This window comes from Megascapheus bottae, chromosome 25 (assembly GCF_031878675.1).
Source record: "Megascapheus bottae isolate mThoBot1 chromosome 25, mThoBot2.hap1, whole genome shotgun sequence".
Classification (NCBI taxonomy): Eukaryota; Metazoa; Chordata; class Mammalia; order Rodentia; family Geomyidae; genus Megascapheus; species Megascapheus bottae.
Genome location: NC_143533.1, coordinates 17,479,628 through 17,500,791, shown reverse-complemented (window position 1 = coordinate 17,500,791; position 21,164 = coordinate 17,479,628). Strand labels below are relative to the sequence as shown.

Here is a 21,164-nt window from a genome sequence, read left to right as displayed (position 1 = left end):
CAAGACCCGGACTCGCAAAAAAAAAAGAAAGAAAGAAAGAAAGAAAGAAAGAAAGAAAGAAAGAAAGAAAGAAAGAAAAAAGAAGAACAACATGTTAGGTGTGGACTATCTCTGAGGAAAATCATAACTTAATGTTACAGAGTAAGGAATAAAGTTGAAGAAACTGAATATAATAGGAAAAGGTTTTAAAAGTCAGAGAGTAGAATTTGCACTTTACCCAGCATTGGGAGTCATTCAAAGTTTTCAGCAAATGGTGATCCATTTAAACATTTATTCAGCTCGGGGTCAGATTCACTTTATTTGGCACAGTAGAGAGTGCAAAGATCAATGGCACATGTCTGTCCTTGAGCTTGCAGTGTAGTAACAATAAGTTCAGAAAGCTTTGGGAAAAATTATTCTGGCAGCTACACTATAACATAGACACAGGAAGGAGAAGCTAAGTGAGAAAAATTGTTGATTGATGCATGTAAGAAATAAAGGACAGCCAGGTGCCAGTGGCTCAAGCCTGTAATCCTACCTACTCAAAAGAGGCTGAGACCCCCAAGCCAGGAGCCTGGCCTAGTGGGTAGAGTGCCTCCTAGCATGCACGAAGTCCTGGGCTGCATTCCTCAATACCACATACACAGAAAAAGCTGGAAGTGGTGCTGCCTTGAGCACATTTTGCTTAAAATGATTTGACAGTGCCCAGGCCCTGAGTTCAAGCCCCAGGAATGACGAGAGAGAGAGAGAGAGAGAGAGAGAGAGAGAGAGAGAGAGAGAGAGAGAGAGAGAGACAGACAGACAGACAGACAGAGACAGAGACACAGAGAGACACAGAGAGACACAGAGAGACAGAGACAGACAGAGGGAGGGAGGGGGATTGTGGGTGTGGACCAGCCTGGGTAGTAAAGTCTGTGAGGCAGTTATCTCTAGTTATATGGACTGAAAGAGTCAGAAGTGGAGCAATGGCTCAAGTGGTAAAGCAAAAGAAGCTCAAGGACAATACCCAGGTCCTGAGTTCAAACCTCATGACCAGCACCAAGAAAAAAAAAAAAAAGACTACCCCCCAAAAAAGAAAATAAAATGCATCAAAGACAATTTCAAGATTCAAGTATAATGACAGTGAACTTAATGCAAAAACTGGGAGCAGACAGGAGGCTGGGTAATAATAAATCTAATAGGGATGGAAATTCCTTGAGCCTTCCAATATAAACATTCAGTAAACCACTTGAGTAACAAACCTGGAAATAACACCTATGGGAGTGAGTCACCAGCAGACAAAACATCCATCTGAGATGGATCCATCTCCATCTGAGAGACACTGGACAAAGGGGAATCAGACAGGCAGGATCATGAAACAATGCCGAAAACAGAAAAGCACTAGTGAGAAAGGGAAACCAAAATGATATCTTAACATGAAAAGCAAATAAGGATGTTAACAGCCTGGTTGAAAATCAATAGTAAACATATCTGTGAAGGATAAATTAAAATCGGGATGAAGCTAATGCTATTGACAATGTCCTTGGAAACAATGGCTGGAATATGCTATGCCAAAATTACAGCCAAGGAACTCTGCTCTTAAACTACACGAAATTAAGAAGACAGCTGAAAAGAACAGGAATGGTTGTTCATTCAAGTTGACTTTCCCCTCCAATTACAGAAGTCTATACATTGAAGCCAGGGAGGAAAAAATACTGAAGATAATGACCAAGGGGATCAGGGAAGAAATGTTACATGTGACACCAAAATTCCTCTTTCATTTAATTTACAAAATATGACAGAAACTATATGAGGTAAAAATCAATGTGAATAAATTCTTTAATAAAAAAATATGACAGAAACTGAGTCATCTTGGTGATATTTTTTTAAAACACTGTACAAGCTGAAGACTCCATTTTTTTCAGCAAGAAGAGTCAATGGCATCTATTGAGAATTAAAGAGGAAGAGCTCTAGCCTTGAGAAAGCCCCAGGACTGGCAAGAGAGGTGGGGAAGGGAGAGAGGGAGAGAAGAGGGAGAGAGAGAGAAGGGAGGAAGGGGGAAATTAAAGAGGAACAAAAGTAAGAACGTCAGAAAAAAATGATATGAGACTAATAAAATGATTACCAAGAAGTAGCAAGAGCTACCTGGAAGCCCAAACTTACAGTGGCCCAGAAACCCTAGCTATTCAACTTCTTCCACACACATTCTGTAATGTGGGAGGAAAACAATGGCGGAAAGTTCTGACTAGTATTGAACTGAGCAACAGTGCACGTTAGTAGTATTGAACTGAAATAAAGAATAAGCTAAACGTGCCTTAGTCTGTAAGTCCCTCTCATGCAATGGAAATGTATTTCTCACAGTTCTCAACTCAATCTAAAAAGATTCTGACAGATCCTGTGTCTGGCCAATGGTCAGCTTCTAGACACCAGTCAGGCATGCTGCAATAAGCTCTTATCACACAAAGGACACACTGGCTGTACCAGTCTCATTTATAAAATTACTAAGCTCATTCATAAGGTCTTCACCCTTACGACACAATCAATTACTTCCCTGAACAATCATGTTGGAGATCTAGACTTCAACATATTAATCTGGGGGGGAGGGGGACAGGGTAACACAGCATTCATACTATGGCACCAGGGGAGAGAATCTGGGTGTTCCTGTGATGGATTGGACACAGGAATAAAGGGAGAGTACCGGATTATGTGGGCAAAGATACAAGAGTTCATCCAGTCCTTCAGAACATAAAGGAAACTTGTTCAGTCAGTCACTTATACATCATACAATATATTTCTTCTATTTGATGAGTTGTGAGTGCTATTTACATGAAGGAATACAGGAGTCAGAAGGAACTGGACATCTAATACTTGATCCTGAAACCTGACCTAATTCCAAAGTCCAGGCCTATAATTAATCTTACGGTCTAGAATAAATATCCATGTCATTCTCCACACCTAGAGTGGGAAAAAGTGATAGGGAGGTGTCATCACAGGCCCCACCACATCCTTTAAAGAACCACTTTGGTAGTAAACAAGCACAGTGGAAGTTATTTATCCCTCAACAAGTTAAACTGTTTAGAGCAACTCTCAAGCCTTTTCTAGGAGGAAAAACAAGATTCCAATTCTGTAAATGAATCATAGAATCAGTTGGGTTTAACATATTTCTTAACCAAAGGAGACAGTGTGGTTATTTTCCTATTCTATATTTATTCATTTATTTAGACATGGTATCTCTCCATGTTCATTCACTCACCCACTCTGACATTGTTTCTCAACTATCCCAAACTAGCCTGGAACCCTCCATTCTTTCTGCCTCAGTATCCCCAGAGCTGGGGTTATAGGTACCACCAGCAGCTCTGGCTTATTTAAGCTTTTATTTTTTAAAATTTATCTTGCATTTTGAAAAGAATATGTTTTGATATTAAAACAAAATGAGACTTGAAATACAGTAGAAAATATTCTACAAGTTTTGTGGGTTTTTGTTCGATTGAAACAAAATCTCACTTTGCAGCTCGGGCTGGTCTCAAACTTGATATTCACCTGCCTTAGCCTCAGAGTGCTGAGGTTACAGGCATGTACCACCATGCCCAGCATACTTTAGAGTTATTACATCCACCTTCCAAATCCAAAAAACCTCTGAAACCCAAAATAACTCATCTAGTAGTAAACTAAGTAGATGAAGCTATTTAATAATTATCCCATTTAGCCTAAAGTGTTCCTAAATTATGCTAAATTATTCCATTTAGCCTAAAACTAAGTGCATAAAAGCCATTTTAGAATCAACCCATTTAGTCTGAAGTGCTCATTTTACTATAGAAGTACTAATGTGTCTGAAGCCAGAGACAGTGGCTTGATGAAGGAGGATCCTAAGTTCAGATCCAGTATAAACTATACATATAGATATATACATATATATGTGTATATATGTATATATCAAGAGGAAGAAAGGAAGGAAAGAAGGGAGAAAAGGAAGGAAAAAAGGGAGGGAGGGAGGGAGGAAGGAGAAGAGGGAGGAAATGTTTAACCTTTGGGAGGTTATTTAATATTATTACCTTGCATAGATCCATAAAACGTTTTAATTCAAAACCAACAGATCCTTAGGTTTTTTTGTTGGTTGCAGTGCTTGAACTCTAGGCCTGGGTGTTGCCCCCGAGTTCTTCAGAGCCCTACTCCCTAGAGCTCACCCCCACTTCCCATTTTCTTGAGGTAAACTGGAGATAGGAGTCTCACAGACTTTAGTGCCCAGGGTGGCTTTGAACATCATCAGCCTCCTGAGTAGCTAGGATTACAGGCATGAGCCACTGTGCCTGGCTCCTAACGGTTTTTGAATAGTGAATTGTGACCATATAATTATTGATATTTACTGTTCTAATTACTTTCTATGTACTACCTCAGTTATTCATCCTACCATTAAAAGGATAGTATAACAACCCCAATGTTAAAAACAACAACAACAACAACAAGGCAGAGTGATTAAGTAAGCTGCCTAAAATTATCTACAAAGTAACTAACCAGGATGAATGCTGTATTTAAAATGGGGAATAAAAAGGGCTGGGAATTTGGATTAGTGGTGACTGCTTGCCTAGCATATATGAAGCTCTGAGTTTGATTCCTCAGTACCACATGTACAGAAAAAGCTGTAAGTGGCACTGTGGCTCAAGTGGTGGAGAGCTAACCTTGAGCACAGAGAGGCTCAGGGACAGAGCACAGGCCCCGAGTTCAAACCCCAGGACTGGAGGGGAAAAAAAGGAAGAAAACATGACAGAACCGCTGGCTGTAGTGATACTTTTCTCTACTCGGTTATTAACTCACTACAGTAGCAAGGAATTACAGTGCTTACCTAGCATGCATGGAAGCCCTGGGTTCAATTTCTCATATAACAGAAAATGCCAGAAGTGGTGCTGTGGCTCAAATGGCAGAGTGCTAGCCTTCACCAAAAGAAGCTCAGAAACAATGCCAAGTCTTAAGCTCAAGACTGGCAAAAACAAAACACACAAAACATTTACATGTACTTATGAACTTGTATGAGCAATTCTTAAGTCAACTATATAAACCTAAGAGTAGTATAAGAAGAGAGGCGGGCATGGTGGCTCACGCCTACAATCCTCTAGTAATCAGGATGCTGAGATCATAGTTCAAAGCCAGCCCAGGCACTAAAAGTCCATGAGACTCCTATCTCCAATTAAACACCCAAAAAACCAGAAGCGGCGCTGTAGCTAAAGGGGTAGAGTACTAGCCTTGACCTACAGAGCTCAGGGACAGCATCCAGGCCCAGAGTTCAAGCCCCACAACAACAACAACAACAACAAAAAAGACCGGGAATTTGGCCTGTGCGTGCCTAGCATACACGTTACCATGTACATAGAAAAAAGCTGGAAATGGTGCTGTGGTTCAAGTGGTTGAGCTCTAGCTTTGGAAAGGCCCAAGAACAGCACTCAGGCCCTGAGTTCAAGCCCCAGTACTGGCCAAAAAAAGTGTAAAATATTCCTGCCAGGCATCAGAGGCTCAAGCCTATAATCCTAGCTACTGAGGAGCCCAACATCTGAGAATCATGGTTCAAAGCTGGCCAGGGCAGATAAATTTCTATGGGACTCATCTCCAATTAACACTTAGAAACTAGAAGTGGCCCTGTGGTTCAAAGTGGTAGTGTGCCAGCTTGAGCAACAGAGCTCAGGGACAGTGTCCAGACACCCTCAGTTCAAACCCCACAACTAACAAACAAACAAACAAAGAAAGAAAGAAAGAAAGAAAGAAAGAAAGAAAGAAAGAAAGAAAGAAAGGTGACTGTCTTAGCTTACCTATCTGTAATTTTGCATGAACAAGTAACCTTTTATTCTTTTAAATGTAAGTGATATGTTAAAATTCATATTCAAAGAAAAATTGGATAAGCACAATGATCATCTACAAAACTATACATGCATCATGGGGCCGGGAGTTTGGCCTAGTGGTAGAGTGCTTGCCTAGCATGCACGAAGACCTGGGTTCAATTCCTCGGTACCACATACATAGCAAAAAGCAGGAAGTGGTGCTGAGGCTCAAGTGGTAGAGTGTTAGCCTTGAGAAAGTCCAAAGACAGTGCTCAAGCCCTGAGCTCAAGCCCAGGACTGGCAAACAAACAAAAAACTATATATACATCGATGAAAGTGAACTAAGCAACTCAAGGGCAGTGAAGAGAGGAAGGGAATGGGAGAGAAAGAGAGAACAGCTGATACTAAGCAACAAGAAAGAAATGTACATATCACCCCCATCAGGAAGAAATAATTCTATCATTAATGTTTAAAGAGTTAAACTTTTTTCCTATGTAAAATTTGAGGTCTTAGTATTTTTTGTTACTCATAAGCTTTGCAAATCAGAATGATGATCCTTATAACTGTGAATGTAAAAATTATGTATACAATAATTATTCACTCTAAAAAAAACTATACATAGAAATAACCACTCAACAATCTTGCATAATCCTTCCAGATATCAAAATATCTTTTTTTTTTTTTTTGGCCAGTCTTGGGCTAGAGCTCAAGGCCTGGGCACTGTCCTTCGGCTTTCTCAAGGCTAGCACTCTAACACTTGAGCCAAAGCACCACTTCCGGCTTTGTGTGTGTGTGTGTGCGCGTGCGTGCGTGCATGTGTGCGTGCGTATGTGATACTGAGGAATCAAACGCAGGTCTTCGTGCATGCTAGGGGAGCATTCTACCACTGGGCCACACTCCCAACTTCAAAATATCTTTTTAAGTCAAATAAGATCCTGTTTTAAGCCCTGGGTTCAATTCCTAAGTTACCACATACATAGAAAAAGCTGTAAGTGGCACTAGGGGCCAGGAGTTTGGCCTAGTGGTTAAAGTGCTTGCCTAGCATCCATGAAGACCCCGGTTCGATTCCTCGGTACCACATACATAGAAAAAAGCCAGAAGTGGTGCTGAGGCTCAAGTGGTAGAGCTCTAGCCTTGAGAAAATCCAAGGACAGTGCTCAGGCCCTGAGCTCAAGCCCAGGACTGGCAAAAAAAAAAAGAAAAAAAAAAAAAAAAAAAGCTGTAAGTGGCACTGTGGCTCAAGTGGTCGAGTGCTGGCCTTGAAAAAGTTCAAGGACAGTGCCTAGGACATGAGTTCAAGCCCAAAGCAAAAACAAAACACAAAAACTACCTACTTGTTCCACTTACATATGCCAGCACATTTACCTATTTCCATTCTTCCAATGTCATCCCTTTCACAAGTAGGTAAGCAGTGCTCTTATCTAAGGATGTTTCCCAACTCTCTGTAGTATTTAGGTTATGTACAATATTACAGCACATGCATCCTGGCTGTACTACTTACCAACAGCTAGCTGAGGCAGCTACCCATTTCCCAGTACCCCAGCACAGTCTCAAAAATGAGACTATCACCCACTTCCTATGATTGCTATGGGGGTTGTTTGTTAATACAACGTTTTCTTCTTTTGGGGGTGGGTGGATGTCGAGCCTGCAGGATGCTGAGCAGCTGTGTACTACAGAACCACATAGCCCTTCACTGCCGAGACACACATATACACACACACACACAGCTACAATCACAAGCTTTCTGTACTTCATATTACAAGATGAATGACTTGACATAGATGTCCATGTCTGTCATTGTCAAGACTGCTGAGTCTGATGACAGCATACCTTAGAACCCTTCATCAACACTCTCTGTATCACTTCTGAAGAGAAACCACGGCCCAAATTAAGCTCAACGTTTTCCATGTATGTGAGGCCCTACACATCCTTTATAAAGTGTTGTTAGGTAGGGCACAGGTGGTTCCTGCCTATAATCCTAGCTACTCAGGAGGCTGAGATTTTGAGGATCGTGGATTGAAACCAGCCTAGGCAAGAAAGTCCATGAGACTTATTTATCTCTAATTAACTATCAAAATGCAGAAGTGGAGCTGTGGCTCAAGTGGCAGAATACTAGCCTTGAGCAAAAAAGCTCTGGTCCCAAGTTCACGCATGCACACAACTCTACCACTCAGCTATGCTACTGGCTCCCCACACAACTGTTATTGGCAGCGCCCCCTTGGACACATCAACTCCACCCCAAAATCTCCGAGTTGGGACATGGAGCAAGGGACAGAGTGCTACTGCGAACACCTACTTTTAGTTTTGAGGAAATTTTCTTTTGCAACCAAGCTGTAGTCTGCTTCTATTTCTCCTCATTAAACCTAGGTCTTTCAGGTCAGATCCAATGTCATTCTTCTGTGTGGCTGACTTCCAGATACTTAAAGGCAGATATCATTGTCTTATTTCTGCCATGATCAAGATCCTCAGGATGTGCTCTATAATGACTTTTAAAGTTGTGTGTGAATCACCTTAGGCCTCACAAAAAAAGAGGCTAGGTCCTACCCTACTTAACATTGGCCTCTTTTCATTACCCGACTTTCCAAGAGTTTCAGATACAAAGATTGTAGAACAGATGTAAGATCCCACTGTCAAAACCATACTTAAAAGCTGCTACTGAACCAGGCACCTGTAATCCTAGCTACTGAGTGGGCTGAGATCTGAGGATGGAGGTTCAACGCCAACCCAGCACTAAAGACAGTACGGATCTTATCTCCAATCAATCTCTAGAAAACAGGAAGTGGGGCTGTTGACTCCAGGGGTAGGGTGGCAGCCTTGATGAAGAGCTCAGGGACTATGCCCCAGGCCCAGAGTCCAAGCCCTATGACGGATCCCTCCAGCCCCCCCCCCCCAAAAAAGTTGCTGAGCCAGGCATCATTAGCTCAGGCCTGTAATACTAACTATTCAGGAGGCTGAGATCTGAGGATCACAGTTCAAAGTTAGTCCAGGCAGAAAAGTGTAGGAGGACATGTATCAACTCAGAAAAAGCCAGAAGAGGTGCTGTGGATCAAGTGGTAGAGCTCTTGTCTAGAGTACAGACGCTTTAGGGCAAGGCCCAAGCTCTGAGTTCAAGCCCCAGGGCTGGCAAAAAAAAGGAAAGGAAAGGAAAGAAACTAAGAAAAACAAGCTGGGCAAGGTGGCTCATACCTGTAATCCGAGCTACTCAGGAGGCTGAGATCTGAGGATCAAGGTTCAAAGCCAGCTCAGACACAAAAGGACCTGAAACTCTTACCTCCAATTGACCACTAGAAAAGGGAAGTGGGGCTAGGCTCACCTAGAGCTAGCTGAAGAGCTCAGAGACAACGCCCAGGCCCAGGGACTGGGCAGTATCCTTGAGATGAAGAGCTCAAGGGCAGGGCCCAGGCCAGGCTGAGTTCAAGCCCCAAGACCAATTAAAAAAAAAAAAAGAAAGAAAAGACAAACAAAAATAAAACAGTATCTCAGGTTTTTGCAACCTGAACTGAGAGTAACACCTTGTTCCACATAATGTCCTAGCAGCTTTCTTTTTTTTGGTAATGGTACCAGAGCTTGAACTCAGGGCCTCATACTTCATCCTACCCAACTTGATTTTTTTTTTTTGTCAATAATATTCGTGTGCTGGTGGCTCACACCTATAATCCTAGCCACTCAGGAAGCTGAGATCTGAGAATCTTGGTTCAAAGCCAGCCCAGGCAGGAAAGTCTTTGAGACTCCTATCTCCAATTAATCACCAGAAAACCAGAAGTAGTGTTGTGGTTCAAAGTGGCAGAATACTAGGCTTTGAGAAAAAGAAGCTCAGGGACAAAGCCCAGACCCCCAGTTCAAGTCTTCAAGGGTAAGGCAGAACAAACATCTTCAGAAAAGTATACTAATTCCAAAGTATATACATTAGTACTATCAACAAGATTGTTAGTTGGAAAGCTGAAAACTAACCACCTGATTAGACTTAAACTAGAGTTTACAGAGTATACAGAGCTAAAAGAGAAGAATGGAGCTAAAAGAGAAGAACATACAAAAGAAAATGATTAAGACCTAATGCTAATCACTTTGATCATTATCAAATTATCAGTATAAGCCACAACACTCCAGCCAGAGTTTAAGCCCTACAAGCACCAACAACATAAAAAGGAAATAAATAAGGAAAATTACACCCATAATCCCAGTAAACAGAGAAACAGAGGATGGTATGACTCCAGCTAGGACAGAATCATGAATCATTAATAAAGTAAAAGCAAAGGAATTGGCCATATGGTTCAAGTGGTGGAGTAGTTGACCAAGCAAGAACCATGCCTATTACCACCAAAAGCAAAAAGAAAATTAAGTTGCTAATGCCTTACAATTTGTTTAGGATTGCTTTTTCAATGTTTGCAAAGACAACAAGAGATAGCGCCAGAAGTAAAGGAAAACTAAGGGGTCTAGGAATGTGGCTTAGTAGTAGAGTGCTTGCCTAGCATGTCTGAAGCCCTGGGTTTGACTCCTCAGTGCCACATAAACACTGGATGTGTTGCTGTGGCTCAAGTAGTAGAGTGCTAACCTTGAGCAAAACCTCAGGGACAATGCCCAGGCCCTGAGTTAAAGCTCCAGGATTGGCAAAAAAGAAAAAAGTAAAGAAAACTAAGGGCCTCATGCCACCACAAAAATGAGAACATAAAATTCACAAATAATTTGTTGTATGTTACTCTGAGGGGAGGGAAAGATGTGCCCATTATAAGGATATTTTGAACTCCACAGAGGACAAGACAAACTACAACCAAGCAAAATTAACTAAGATCCAATCTATTTTCATGTGACTAACAAGTATTAAAAGTACACCCAGTTTTTTTTTTTGACCAATTACATAAAGAATGACCAGATGCTTCCTGTTGATGGAACACTAGACAACCATAGTCCTACAAATTCAGACTAGAGTTCACAGAAACAATTGGAAATAAATTCAGCTTCCTTTCAAAACCACTGAAGCAAAATCTGAACTTAAAATTATACCTAAGGGTCTCCCACTAAGGAATCTGATTTAGAGAGAGCGCTGATGAGTTCTTAACAGTACACACAAAAGGATTCTCTGCAGGATTCCATTTAAATCTAGAGCTCAAACAAAGTTTTGAAAAGTGTCCTGTCCACTTCAAAGATAACACACACAAATCTTTACATAGTGGAGTTCATTTTGTGACAAAAGGATTTCAAAAAAGTTTCCCAATCTCTAGATTACGTAGGTATATTATAAATCCTTACCTATACTGTTTAAGTCACCTAAAATTCCATTTTTTTCCCCCCAGTCAGTTCTGGGGCTTGAACTCAGGGCCTGGGCATTGTCCCTGAGTTTCTTTTGCTCTACCACTTTAGCCACAAAAACACTTCCGTGTATGTAATAACCAAGGAATTAAACCCAGGGCTTAGTGCATGCTAGGTAAGCACTCTACCACTAGGTCACACTCCAGGCCCGAAAATTGCCATTTTTAAAGTTAGAACCTGGGGGATGTGGGGGGAGAGGGAGGTAGGAATCATCTTTTTTATTCCTATTTGTAGTGTGCCTTGCATAATATCCTGATGACTTACACAAAGCAGGATGACACATTTCTATATTAAAAAAAAGTGTTAAGTGGATTTTTCCAGAGGTGATGAGACATGATACCACTACAAGAAGAAATCAAGGCAGAAGTAAGCTTAAGAATCTAGCTATCTTCAATTAAACCAAGTATGTAAAAGTTCCATGATACCATCAGGAGTGCAAGGCCAGCCTGAGTGGGCTGTTTTTGAGATTCTGACTTCAAAAAAAAAAAAAAAAAAGTTGCACAATGAAAAGCAATGTTACTCTTGCCTGGTATGTTACTCCTGTAGCCAACTTTTAGTTCAGTTTTTTTTTTTTTAAATGACTTTAAAAATTAAAAAAAAAAAAAAAACCAAAAACGGTCTTTAGTTTCCTTAAATTCAAAGCCCGAAAGTGGAAGTGACTAAAACTGTATTGGTGAGAAATTTCAACAAAGCTATGGGTTGTTTAAAAAAAAAAAAAAATCATCAGACCACGAACCAAGTTCTGCCTGAGAAATTCAGGGGGTGACAGCTTTCTAGACTGCTCGTTTACAGACTCCCACTAAAGATTGTGTGTGGATGCGAATTCCATTTTGTGAAAATGTACAACTTGCCTCGACTGAAGACAGCAAAATCAGGGGGTCCGGGAAAACAGCGAACGAAAAGAAACATTTTTTTTTTTTTGCACATTATCAAGACTTCTCCTCCTCCCCAGACCCCCCCACCTTCCCCAACAGCAGCAGCACGGTGCTGGGCCCCTGCCTTTGGAGCAGATGAGCGCTTGCCCAAGTCCAATCAGATTTAAAAACCCAGGAGAAACAAAAGTGTTGGCAAGAAAACACACACACAGTCCGGGCCTGTGTTATTCCTCCGATTTCAGTGTGCAATGTGCTAAAGCACGCTGGATTCCACACACTTTGTTGTTGTTGTTGTTTGGAGGGGGGGGGGGTTAAGTTGAAACCAAACCCACGGATGAGCTCTGGCCAGGGACGGGGAGGAGAAGGGGGAACCACCCCCCTCTCCCCCGCCCAGGATAACCAAGCTAAATAAAAAAAAAAAAAAGACAAAAAAAAAATTGCAACTTTTTTTAATCTCCTTTCCCCAAAGCCTAGAGATAGATTCCCAAGCCATGGGGGGTGGAGGGGAGAAAAACAAAAAAAAGAAATAAAAAAAAGCCCCATGCATCCAAGAATTTACCAAGATCCCCCCCCCCCCTCCTCGCTCTACACCGAAGTCCCCAGCCGGGAAGGCCGGGTCGGGGGAAGACCCAGGCGGGGCCCGGGACGCGGGGACACCGGACTCTCCCTTCGATCCGGAGTTCCGAGCGCTTCCCTTGGGCCCATCTCCGGGGACCCCGGCGTGGCAGGCCGATTCAAGACAAAAGAGGGGGGGGGTCCGGTGGCCCCGGGAGTCCCGGGCGCGCCGGCCGAGCTCTCCTCTCCCTTTCCCGCCCACGGCGTCCCCCGCCGTCCCGTGCGCCAGCGCCCGGAGCTCCGGCTCCCGCCGAGGCCTCCGCCGCCGCTGCCATTCGGGGAGCGAGGTGGAAGGTGGTGGTGGGGGGGGGGTGCGGGGTACGAGGGTCACCGGAGACCAAACACCAACACACCCGCTTGAAAAGGAGGCCGCCGCACCCCCTCCCGACCACCACCACCCCGAGAAAAACGCGCGACCCCTTCCCCTCAAACACCGAAGGGAAACGGCGGCCGCCGCCACCGCCACCACCATCAACGCCGCCGCGGCTCGCCCGCCCCTCCCAGAAGCCGGGGTGCTCGGCGGACAAAGCGGCGGCGGAGCGGGGCGCGGCTAGGCCGACCCCGGTCGACGATCTCCCCCCCCCCCGCCCCACTCCACGCCGGACGACAGAAGCGGGGGGCGCCGCGCTTCTCCCCCCCACCCCCCACCCCACCAAAGGAGCCCCGGAAACCCGGCGCCTTAATGCAATCAACAGGAAATCGCGGGGATGATCTGGGTTCCGGGGGAAGTGGAATTATTTTTTACCAGCGAAGAGATCAACTTCCACATCCGGTGGTAACAGGGCCCTTACACAGACCCGCACTGACCTGGAAAAGCTTCGGGAGCGAGCGGCGACGGGGGAGCGGCGGGAGGTGCTGCGGGGAGGGAGAGAGGGGAGGGAGGGCGGGCGAAGGCGGGGGGAAGGAAAGAGAGAGCGAGGGAGCGAAAGGAGGACGGGGACCACCGAGGCACACCGCGCGTACCCAGCCGGTCTCGACGCAGCCTCGTTACAACCAGAAAGCCTTTCAACTTTTGCACCCGGGCGCTTTTTTTTTTTTTTCTTTTTCACTCCCCCCCCCCCAACCCCGTCCTTCTTCTGAAAAAAAAAAAAATGCCGCGTCTGGTTCGGTGCTCCAAAAAAAAAAAAAAAAAAAATCCCCACACCGAAAAGTCCCCGGGGCTGCGCGCGGAGGGACACGCGGCCGGCGTGCGTGCGTGTGTGTGTGCGCGCGCGCGCGCTCCCAGCATCCCTCCCGGCCTCGCGGGCCCGCTGCGTCCGCCGCTTCCCTCCGCACCTCCCGCACAGCGCTTCATTTCGCGCTGCTTCCCTCCCGCCCCCCCCCACCCCATCCTTGTCTGAAGGAAGGAGAGAATCTGGTTTTCTTCGGTGGTTTTTATTTATTAGGAGGTCACCGTGGAGGGGTGGGGGGGGAAGGAAAGGAAATAGGCCTCTTTTTTTTTTTTTTTTAAAGTCGGCCGCGCTACACACAAAGGCCAGCGGCGGAATGATCTACTCGCGGAAACCCCCGGCGAGTCCCGACGGAGGTGGAGGACTTGGGAGGGAAGGTGGACGGGGTGGGGTTGAGAGGGGAGGCGGGACCAGAGCGGCGCCTGCGCAGTAAACAGGAAGGGTGAGGGCGGGGCGGGGCGGGGCGGGGGTGGCGGGCAAGGTTCGCGCCATGTGCGCCGTGGTGGAGCTGCCGGGTCAGGCCGGTGTGCGCCGCCTCTTCCTGAATGAGGCGGGGTTGGATGGTTGTGACTTTTTCTTCGCGTGTTTTCCGAGATGATGGTTGGTAGACCCGGGGAGGAGGAGAAGGAGGGCGTGGGGGGGAGGACGCTGTGTATGGAGCCCCCAGCAGAATCCTAGGCACAGCCAGGAGCTAGGATGTGGCTCTCCTGTTGCACAGGCCGGGTATGCGGCTGTCAGGCCAGTGAATGAAGATATCCACCTTTGTTTCTGTAAGCTTTTTTGAGTTGTTTTTTTTTTTATTTCCCTCCCCCCTGGTGTGTGTGCCCGGTCCAGGGGCCTTGAACTCAGGGCCTAGGTGCTGTTGCTCAGCTTTGTTAGGCTCGGGGCTTGTACCATTCGAACCACAGCTCCATTTCTCTCTCTTCAGTAGTAAAGTGGTGGAGTTGTCCGCCTGGCATGGCCTGGAGTTCTGATCCTCTCCAATCCCAGCTTCCTGAGTAGCTGGGATTACAGGCTTGACACACCCGTACCGGGCTTAGTTTTGTTTTTTTTTTTAATTGTATTTTATTGTCGGGATGATGTATATATAGGAGGAATTACTGTTACATTCATCAGGCAGTGGGTACACTACTTGTTGAACATTGATACCCCTTCCCATGTCTTTCTCTACATTTCTTTTTTTTCTTTTTGCCAGTTCTTGAGCTTTCTCCAGAGCTCTAGACCACTTCTGGCCTTTTCTGTGTTTTGTTGCACGGAGGAATCGAGCGAAACTGGGGCTTTATGATGCTAGGCACACACTCTACCACTAGGCCACACTCCTAGCCGCATTATTTACTTATTTTTCTTAAAGCATTTTAATGTTGCTGTCTCCTTCACAGATCCTAATAAGTGCTTGCTGAATCCCTTTGGAGTGCTGTCACTTCTGAAGGTATGGATTCGTGCTTTCCATGCCGGGATGTCAAGACTGTTGTGCTATAATCCAATCTTTTTTCTTTTTTTCTTTTTGTGAGTCTTGGGGCTTGAACTCTGGGTGTGGATGCTGTCCCTGAGCTCTTCAGCTCAAGGCTACCATCTTACCCCTGGAGCCACAGCCCCACTTTTTCTAGTGAATAATTGGAGATAAGGGTCTTAGGTCTTTAGTGCCTGAACTGGCTTTGAAGTGATCCTCAGATTTTCATCCTCCTGAGTACTAGGATTATAGGTGTGAGCCACCTCACCTGCCTGTAATCTAGTCTTAAAAGTAGAATGGGTTTATTTGGAAACATTAGTATGCCTAGAAAAGTTTATATTAATCCTACTTGGGTGTTATTTGCGAAGGCACACTTGGTAATTTTTTTTTTTTTTTGCGTGCGTGCGTGTGTGTCATGGGGCTTGAACTGAGCACTGTCCCTAAGCTCTTCAGCTCAAGGCTACCACCCTACCCTTGAGCCACAGCCCCACTTCTTGTTTTTTAAAGGTTAATTGAAGATAAAAGTCATAGATCCTCTTGTGCCTGGGCTGGCTTTGAACCTTGATCCTCAGATCTCAGCTTCCTGAGTAGCTAGGATTACAAGTGTGAGCCACTTTGCCCAGCCACACATGGTAACTTTTTGTTTTTGTGGGTCCTGGAGATTGAACTCAAGGCCAATACCCTGTTGCTGAGCCTCTTTATGCTCAAGGCTAGCGATCTACCACAGAAGTCACAGCACCATTTCAGGCTTTCTTTGAGTAGTTTATCGGAGATAAGAGTCTCAGGGACTTTCCTGGGCTGGTTCCAAACAACAGTCCTCAGATCTCAGCCTCCTGAAGATCTAGGATTTACAGGCATGAGCCACCAGCTCCAGGCTGGATAACTGTTTTAACAGGATCTGAACCTAACTTGTTTGACATATTGTATGTATCTAGAACTTGGGAATGTCTAAGACAGCAAAATTTTAATACAGGAGATGACAAGCTTAAATGAAGTCCATAAGCTTGTCTTCTCTCTCCATTAATAGATCCTGTTTACTTACTTTGTCAGTCCTGGGGCTTTAACTCGGGACTTGGGCACTGTCCTTGGAATGAGTTTCTTTTGCTCAGGGCTAGCATTCTACCTGCCACTTGAGCCACATTCCCAGCCCTATTTACCATTTTGTAATTCTGATGAGAATAGTAGTAAGATAGTATAAGATATTGGATTTGGCTCCTAGACCCTGGGCAATCCCCTAAGGGCCTGCCCTGCATCTCTTCCTGTTTACAAAAATCTGTGAAGTGTCCATTTCCCCAATTCTGTTCCATTTCTTTCCTCAGTGTGATGCCCAGATCCCAGCTCCAGTTGCATCAGTCTCCTTGCAAATCTCTGAACAAGTCTATTTTCTAATCCCTGCAGTCCCTATAATATGACCCGAACTGCCCCTAAAATGTTGCTTAAATCTTGCCTGTATCTGTTGACCACTGCTGTGCTTACATTCCTGTTTGGAGCAGCCCAACAATGTCTAAGGCTCAGTAAAGCCTTGAGCATGTATTCGTTACATTTTGGTGCCAATACTCGGGAGGAGCAAGTGGTCTGGGTGTGGATGATTCCCCCAGAGGGTTGATTGGCCTCTGGCTCTCCTCCCAAATCTTTTCTGAGCAAGTGAGCGACCTTATTAACCCTGCTGACAGCCATTTCAGACTTTCACATGCCCCACATTCAGACCTGTAAGGATGAGCATTGACCTCTACAAGCTTCCCTGCCTCCACTTTCATCCTCAAAAGACCAGGCACCTGGCTGAGGATGCCTTCTTTGACTTGTCTCACGGAGTGACGACATTTTGACACATTGTCCTTTTCCTGGGGGTCTTTCCATGTTCCTGGGAATGCCCAGAGCAACAGAGGATTTCTTAGCCAGGATCTCAATTGCCACCCTCAGCCTAAAATGGGTACATCTGAATCTAAATTGCCTCAGACCACCCTTTTGGGTTGTCTTTTTGTTCTCTCAGACATGTTAAACCCAAGAGGCTCATTTTCTATTGTAATGCGACATAGCCTCAATACCAGTTGAACAGTGGGTGTCCATGGCCTGAAAATGGTACCTTTAACTTTAATATCCTTACAGGTCTGGATAACCTCTGTTACCAAAATGGCAAAGCTTATGCTAAGGCTTTCTTCCATCTCCAATCCTATCCTCTTTATCAATTCTGTATTCCTCAAATCCTTTGGCCCACTCAAAACCTAAACTTCCTCATGCCCACCTCACCAGTGCAGATCTGCAGTTCAACCACACAGAGCATTTTCCCCTTCCACATTCCCTCCCCAACCCCACTTCAGTCTCTCCTGCCCTCTATCATCCTTTCAAAACTCACCTTCTGCTCCATCTGCTCTTTCACAGCCTCTCTTTCCACCTCACACCCATTCCTGCACCGCCCATCAACCACCTGATCCTTCCTGAGATCTGAGAATCACAGTTCAAAGCCAACCCAGGCACAAAAGTCCATGAGACTTATCTCCAATTAACCTCCAGAAAACTGGAAGTGGCGCTCTGGTTCAAAGTGGTAGAGCCCTAGTCTTGAACTGAAGAGCACAGAGACAACGCCCAGGCCCAGAGTTCAAGCTCCATGACCCCCCCCCCAAAAAAAATGGTTTCTTTATTGTTCCCCTACATTCTCAACGTCAAGACCTTTTTGCTTTCATCTAGACAGATTCAGACAGTCGTTCCCAGCAGCTCATTGGCCAGGCTCTTGCTGCTGATTTACCCTTTGACCTGTCTCCAAGTTTTTTCATCCAATCTGTTACTTTCCTAGGCTTTTGCCTCACCCCACTACCCCTTTATTATAACAGACCCAAATCCCTCCTCTCTAATCTCCCTACTTCGACTTCTAAATCAGAGCTTCTTTCCTTCCTGGGGCTGACAGGCTATCGTAATCTGTGGATTCCCAACTTCTCCCACTTCCCTAAGCCCCTCCAGAAGGCATCTTGGAGTAACCATTCTAATGCCTTATGCCCCACAAAACCTATTTCAGCCTCTTTGCACATGCTCAAAAAGGCACTTTGCTAAGCCCCTCCCCTTACTCTGCCTACCCCATCATTACTGTTTATTCTCTATTTTACAGAGTCATAAGGCATTGCAGGAGGTTTTGGGTTCCTTAGCCCTAGTGGCATACCTGACTAAACAATAGGATATATATCCAGCAGAGGGTGGGTGCCTTACCTCCAGGCCCTATAGTATTGTCACTGAGAGCTCCAGATTCACTTTTGGCCAGCAGCATCCATTCCCCCCACTGCCTCCAGGATGTCCTGTCACATAAAGCCACCTCTTCTCCCGCCCTCCAACCTACAACTATTTCATCTCTCAAAATCTCCCTATTACCTTGCTCACAATGATCTGAGGTCATTGATCTCTTTTCTCTCGCCCTTTCCTCACGGTCATTCTCAACTTGTCTCCGAGGCTCACCACCCTGGGTTCAACGACAACTATGCTACAGCCCTTTCTAAGCGTGTCTTCTAATCGGGCTATGCTATCATGGATTACACCACAATAATCAAGGCTAAACTTCTGCCCTTTTGCACCACCTCTCAACAGACAGAACTTACTGCTTTTACCCGGCCTTCACATCAGCACAGGGGAAAAGTATTAAAATCTACACTGATTCAGTATGCCTTCTACATTCTCCACTCTTGTGCAACCATCTGACTGGAGCGAGGATTGCTGACCACCCAAGGGGATCTATTAAGTCTCTTCTGCAATTGGCCAAACTACCCTTGTAGGCTGCAGTCCTCCATTGTAAAGGATACCAGGCCCTCGGAGATTGCATTACCAAGGGAAATAAATTTTGTAGACAGGACAGCTAAATTCAAAGCCCAATCCATGCCCCTCTAGCTCCCTAGCTTTTTACTTTTCTAACTCTTCTTCCTACATACTCTCCTTAGAAGCATTGTGATCTCACCACCCAGGGAGCAATTATTTAGGGGAGGGCTGGTTCATTCTTAACAGGTTATACCTCCTCCCAAACATTGCTTACTGACATTCACAGCTCTTTCCACACAGTCTTTAAACCCTTGCTTCACTTACTTTACACTCATCCCCACTTGTCTTGACTTCTAGAATCTATTGTCCGTGCTTGTCCCCTTTGTCAAAAATGCTCCTTCCCTACCCATCAAGCCTAAGGCCGTGATCTAGGACAGGACTGGCAAATTGATTTCAAGATACGCCTCTACACAAGAGGACTAAATAATGCCTCACAGTGGTACACTGTGTGATGGCACCACTATTGCCACTGTTGTATCCTCAGAAGTCATTCCCAGTTTTGGTGTTGCCACTTCTCTCCAGTCTGATAATGCTCCTGAAATCACCCAGCTCACAGCTGAGGCCTTCTGCATTAAGTAGAATTTTCACATTCCCTACAGCCCTCTGACTTCTGGTAAGGCTGAAAAACCCAACTACATTTAAAAGCTCATCTCACTAAACTCCAAAGTTCTTCTAGCCTGCACCACCTCTTACCTCTCACCCTTGCTCACGTCAGAGAAGTGCCCCATCAGGCCACCTGGCCTCAGCCCTTTTGAGCTAATATATATGGCTGTCCCCTCTTACTGATGCTGAGGCTCCAGTGGTAGAGCTCTAGCCTTGAAAAAGTCCAAGGACAGCACTCAGGCCCTGAGCGCAAGCCCAGGACTGGCCAAAAAAAAAAATCCCCGCTCCAGTAGCATCAGCCTCCTTGGACATCTCAGAACATACCTCTTCTAATTCCTGCATTCCATATAACATGACCCAAGGCCACCCCTAAAGTTTTGCTTAGAATTTTGCCTGTGCCTCTTGATTGCTGCTGCCTCCATTGCTCCTTCAAGCAGCCTGACAGGTCTAATGCTGAATAAGGCCTTGAGCCTATATTGATCACTCATCATGTAATAATACTTTATTGCTTCAGGTGATTGAAGAAATTGTTGAAGTAGAAGTTGTATATGTGTATGACCAAGCATGTTTATACCCATGAGGCTTGAACTTGGCTTTGGCTCTCCCCCTGAGCTTTGGTGTTTAAGCCTAGTGCTTTACCACTTGAGCAAGTTCCATTTCTGGCATTTTGAGTAGTTAACTGAAGACAAGAGTCTCACAGACTTTTCTAGCCAGCATATCCCATGGTTCAAGCCCCAGGATTTGGGTGGGGGATGGGAGAATTCAGATTGAGAGCCAAAGGGATTTTTTTTTTTTTTAACAACATGCTTCAAATGTCAGGTTTAACAAACAAGTATTCAAGAATGGAATCTCTATATGCAATCCCAGTGAGGGATTTTTAAGCAAATTATACAATGTAATTTGCATTTTTTACAGGTGACTTCACAGAAATTCAAGGCAAACACTTGTGGAGATACTTGTCTTCTGTGAGGAAATAATATCTTGGGCTGAGGTAATATTACAGAGCAATGAAGAAAGTGGCTATGCATCTTAGAGGCAGGGGGGACAGGCTGGGGAGTGACTGAGAGGGAGATGAGAAAGATGCAGCCGTGGACAGCTTGGAGGGTGGTGATGTCTTCACCGAGATCAGAAACTGGGAAGGAGGAAGGTTTTGGTCTTGGTCATATATTGCTATGAGTTAAGACAGAGATGGCTAGTTAGCAGTTGGGTTTTCATCCGTTCAGCTGTTGGAAGAGCACCCACATTGGGCCCTGTTCTGCACAGAACAGTTCACATAAAGTGTTGGACTAAAGTCTGTCTTTGAGAACAGACAAAATTCTGGTATTTGGTCAGAGTTGGCCTTTCTAAGATGTTCTCTGAGCTAAGACTTGACTGGGAAGAAGTTGAGGCATATGTGAAACCAGAGAGTGTAACAGTAAAGGCCTGAAAACAGGACGATTGTTGTGGAAGGGATGGTGGTGGTAGGAGTGGGATCTGCATTCAGTCTTGTTATGATCAAGCCCTTGTAGAGGTTTTGTTTTGTTTTTGCCAGCCCTGGGCTTGAGCTCAGGGCCTGAGCATTGTCCTTGGACCTTCTCAAGGCTAG

The 21,164-nt window shown here is 45.0% G+C and overlaps 1 protein-coding gene and 1 long non-coding RNA gene across 9 annotated transcripts in view; one reads left to right on the top strand and one right to left on the bottom strand.

The window, feature by feature from the left end:
* Window positions 1-13,789, bottom strand: part of Gabpb1 (GA binding protein transcription factor subunit beta 1) — a 49,374-nt gene extending 35,585 nt beyond the window's left edge. For 2 of the 8 annotated variants that reach the window (XM_090358424.1, XM_090358432.1), the window contains exon 1: window positions 13,308-13,347. In XM_090358424.1, the coding sequence (XP_090214550.1) occupies window positions 13,308-13,331 (24 nt within the window). In that variant the 5' untranslated portion in view covers window positions 13,332-13,347. Of the gene's footprint in view, window positions 1-11,923; window positions 12,011-13,307; window positions 13,443-13,525 lie in introns of those variants that run through there. The other 6 variants (XM_090358431.1, XM_090358425.1, XM_090358427.1 and 3 more) reach the window with 6 other exon arrangements.
* A 46-nt stretch (window positions 13,790-13,835) lies between these two features.
* On the top strand, window positions 13,836-20,837 carry LOC150046490 (uncharacterized). The gene is made up of 3 exons (XR_016539699.1): window positions 13,836-14,087; window positions 15,111-15,160; window positions 20,495-20,837. It is a non-coding gene; the product is annotated as an uncharacterized LOC150046490 (long non-coding RNA).
* The last annotated feature ends 327 nt before the right edge of the window (window positions 20,838-21,164 follow it).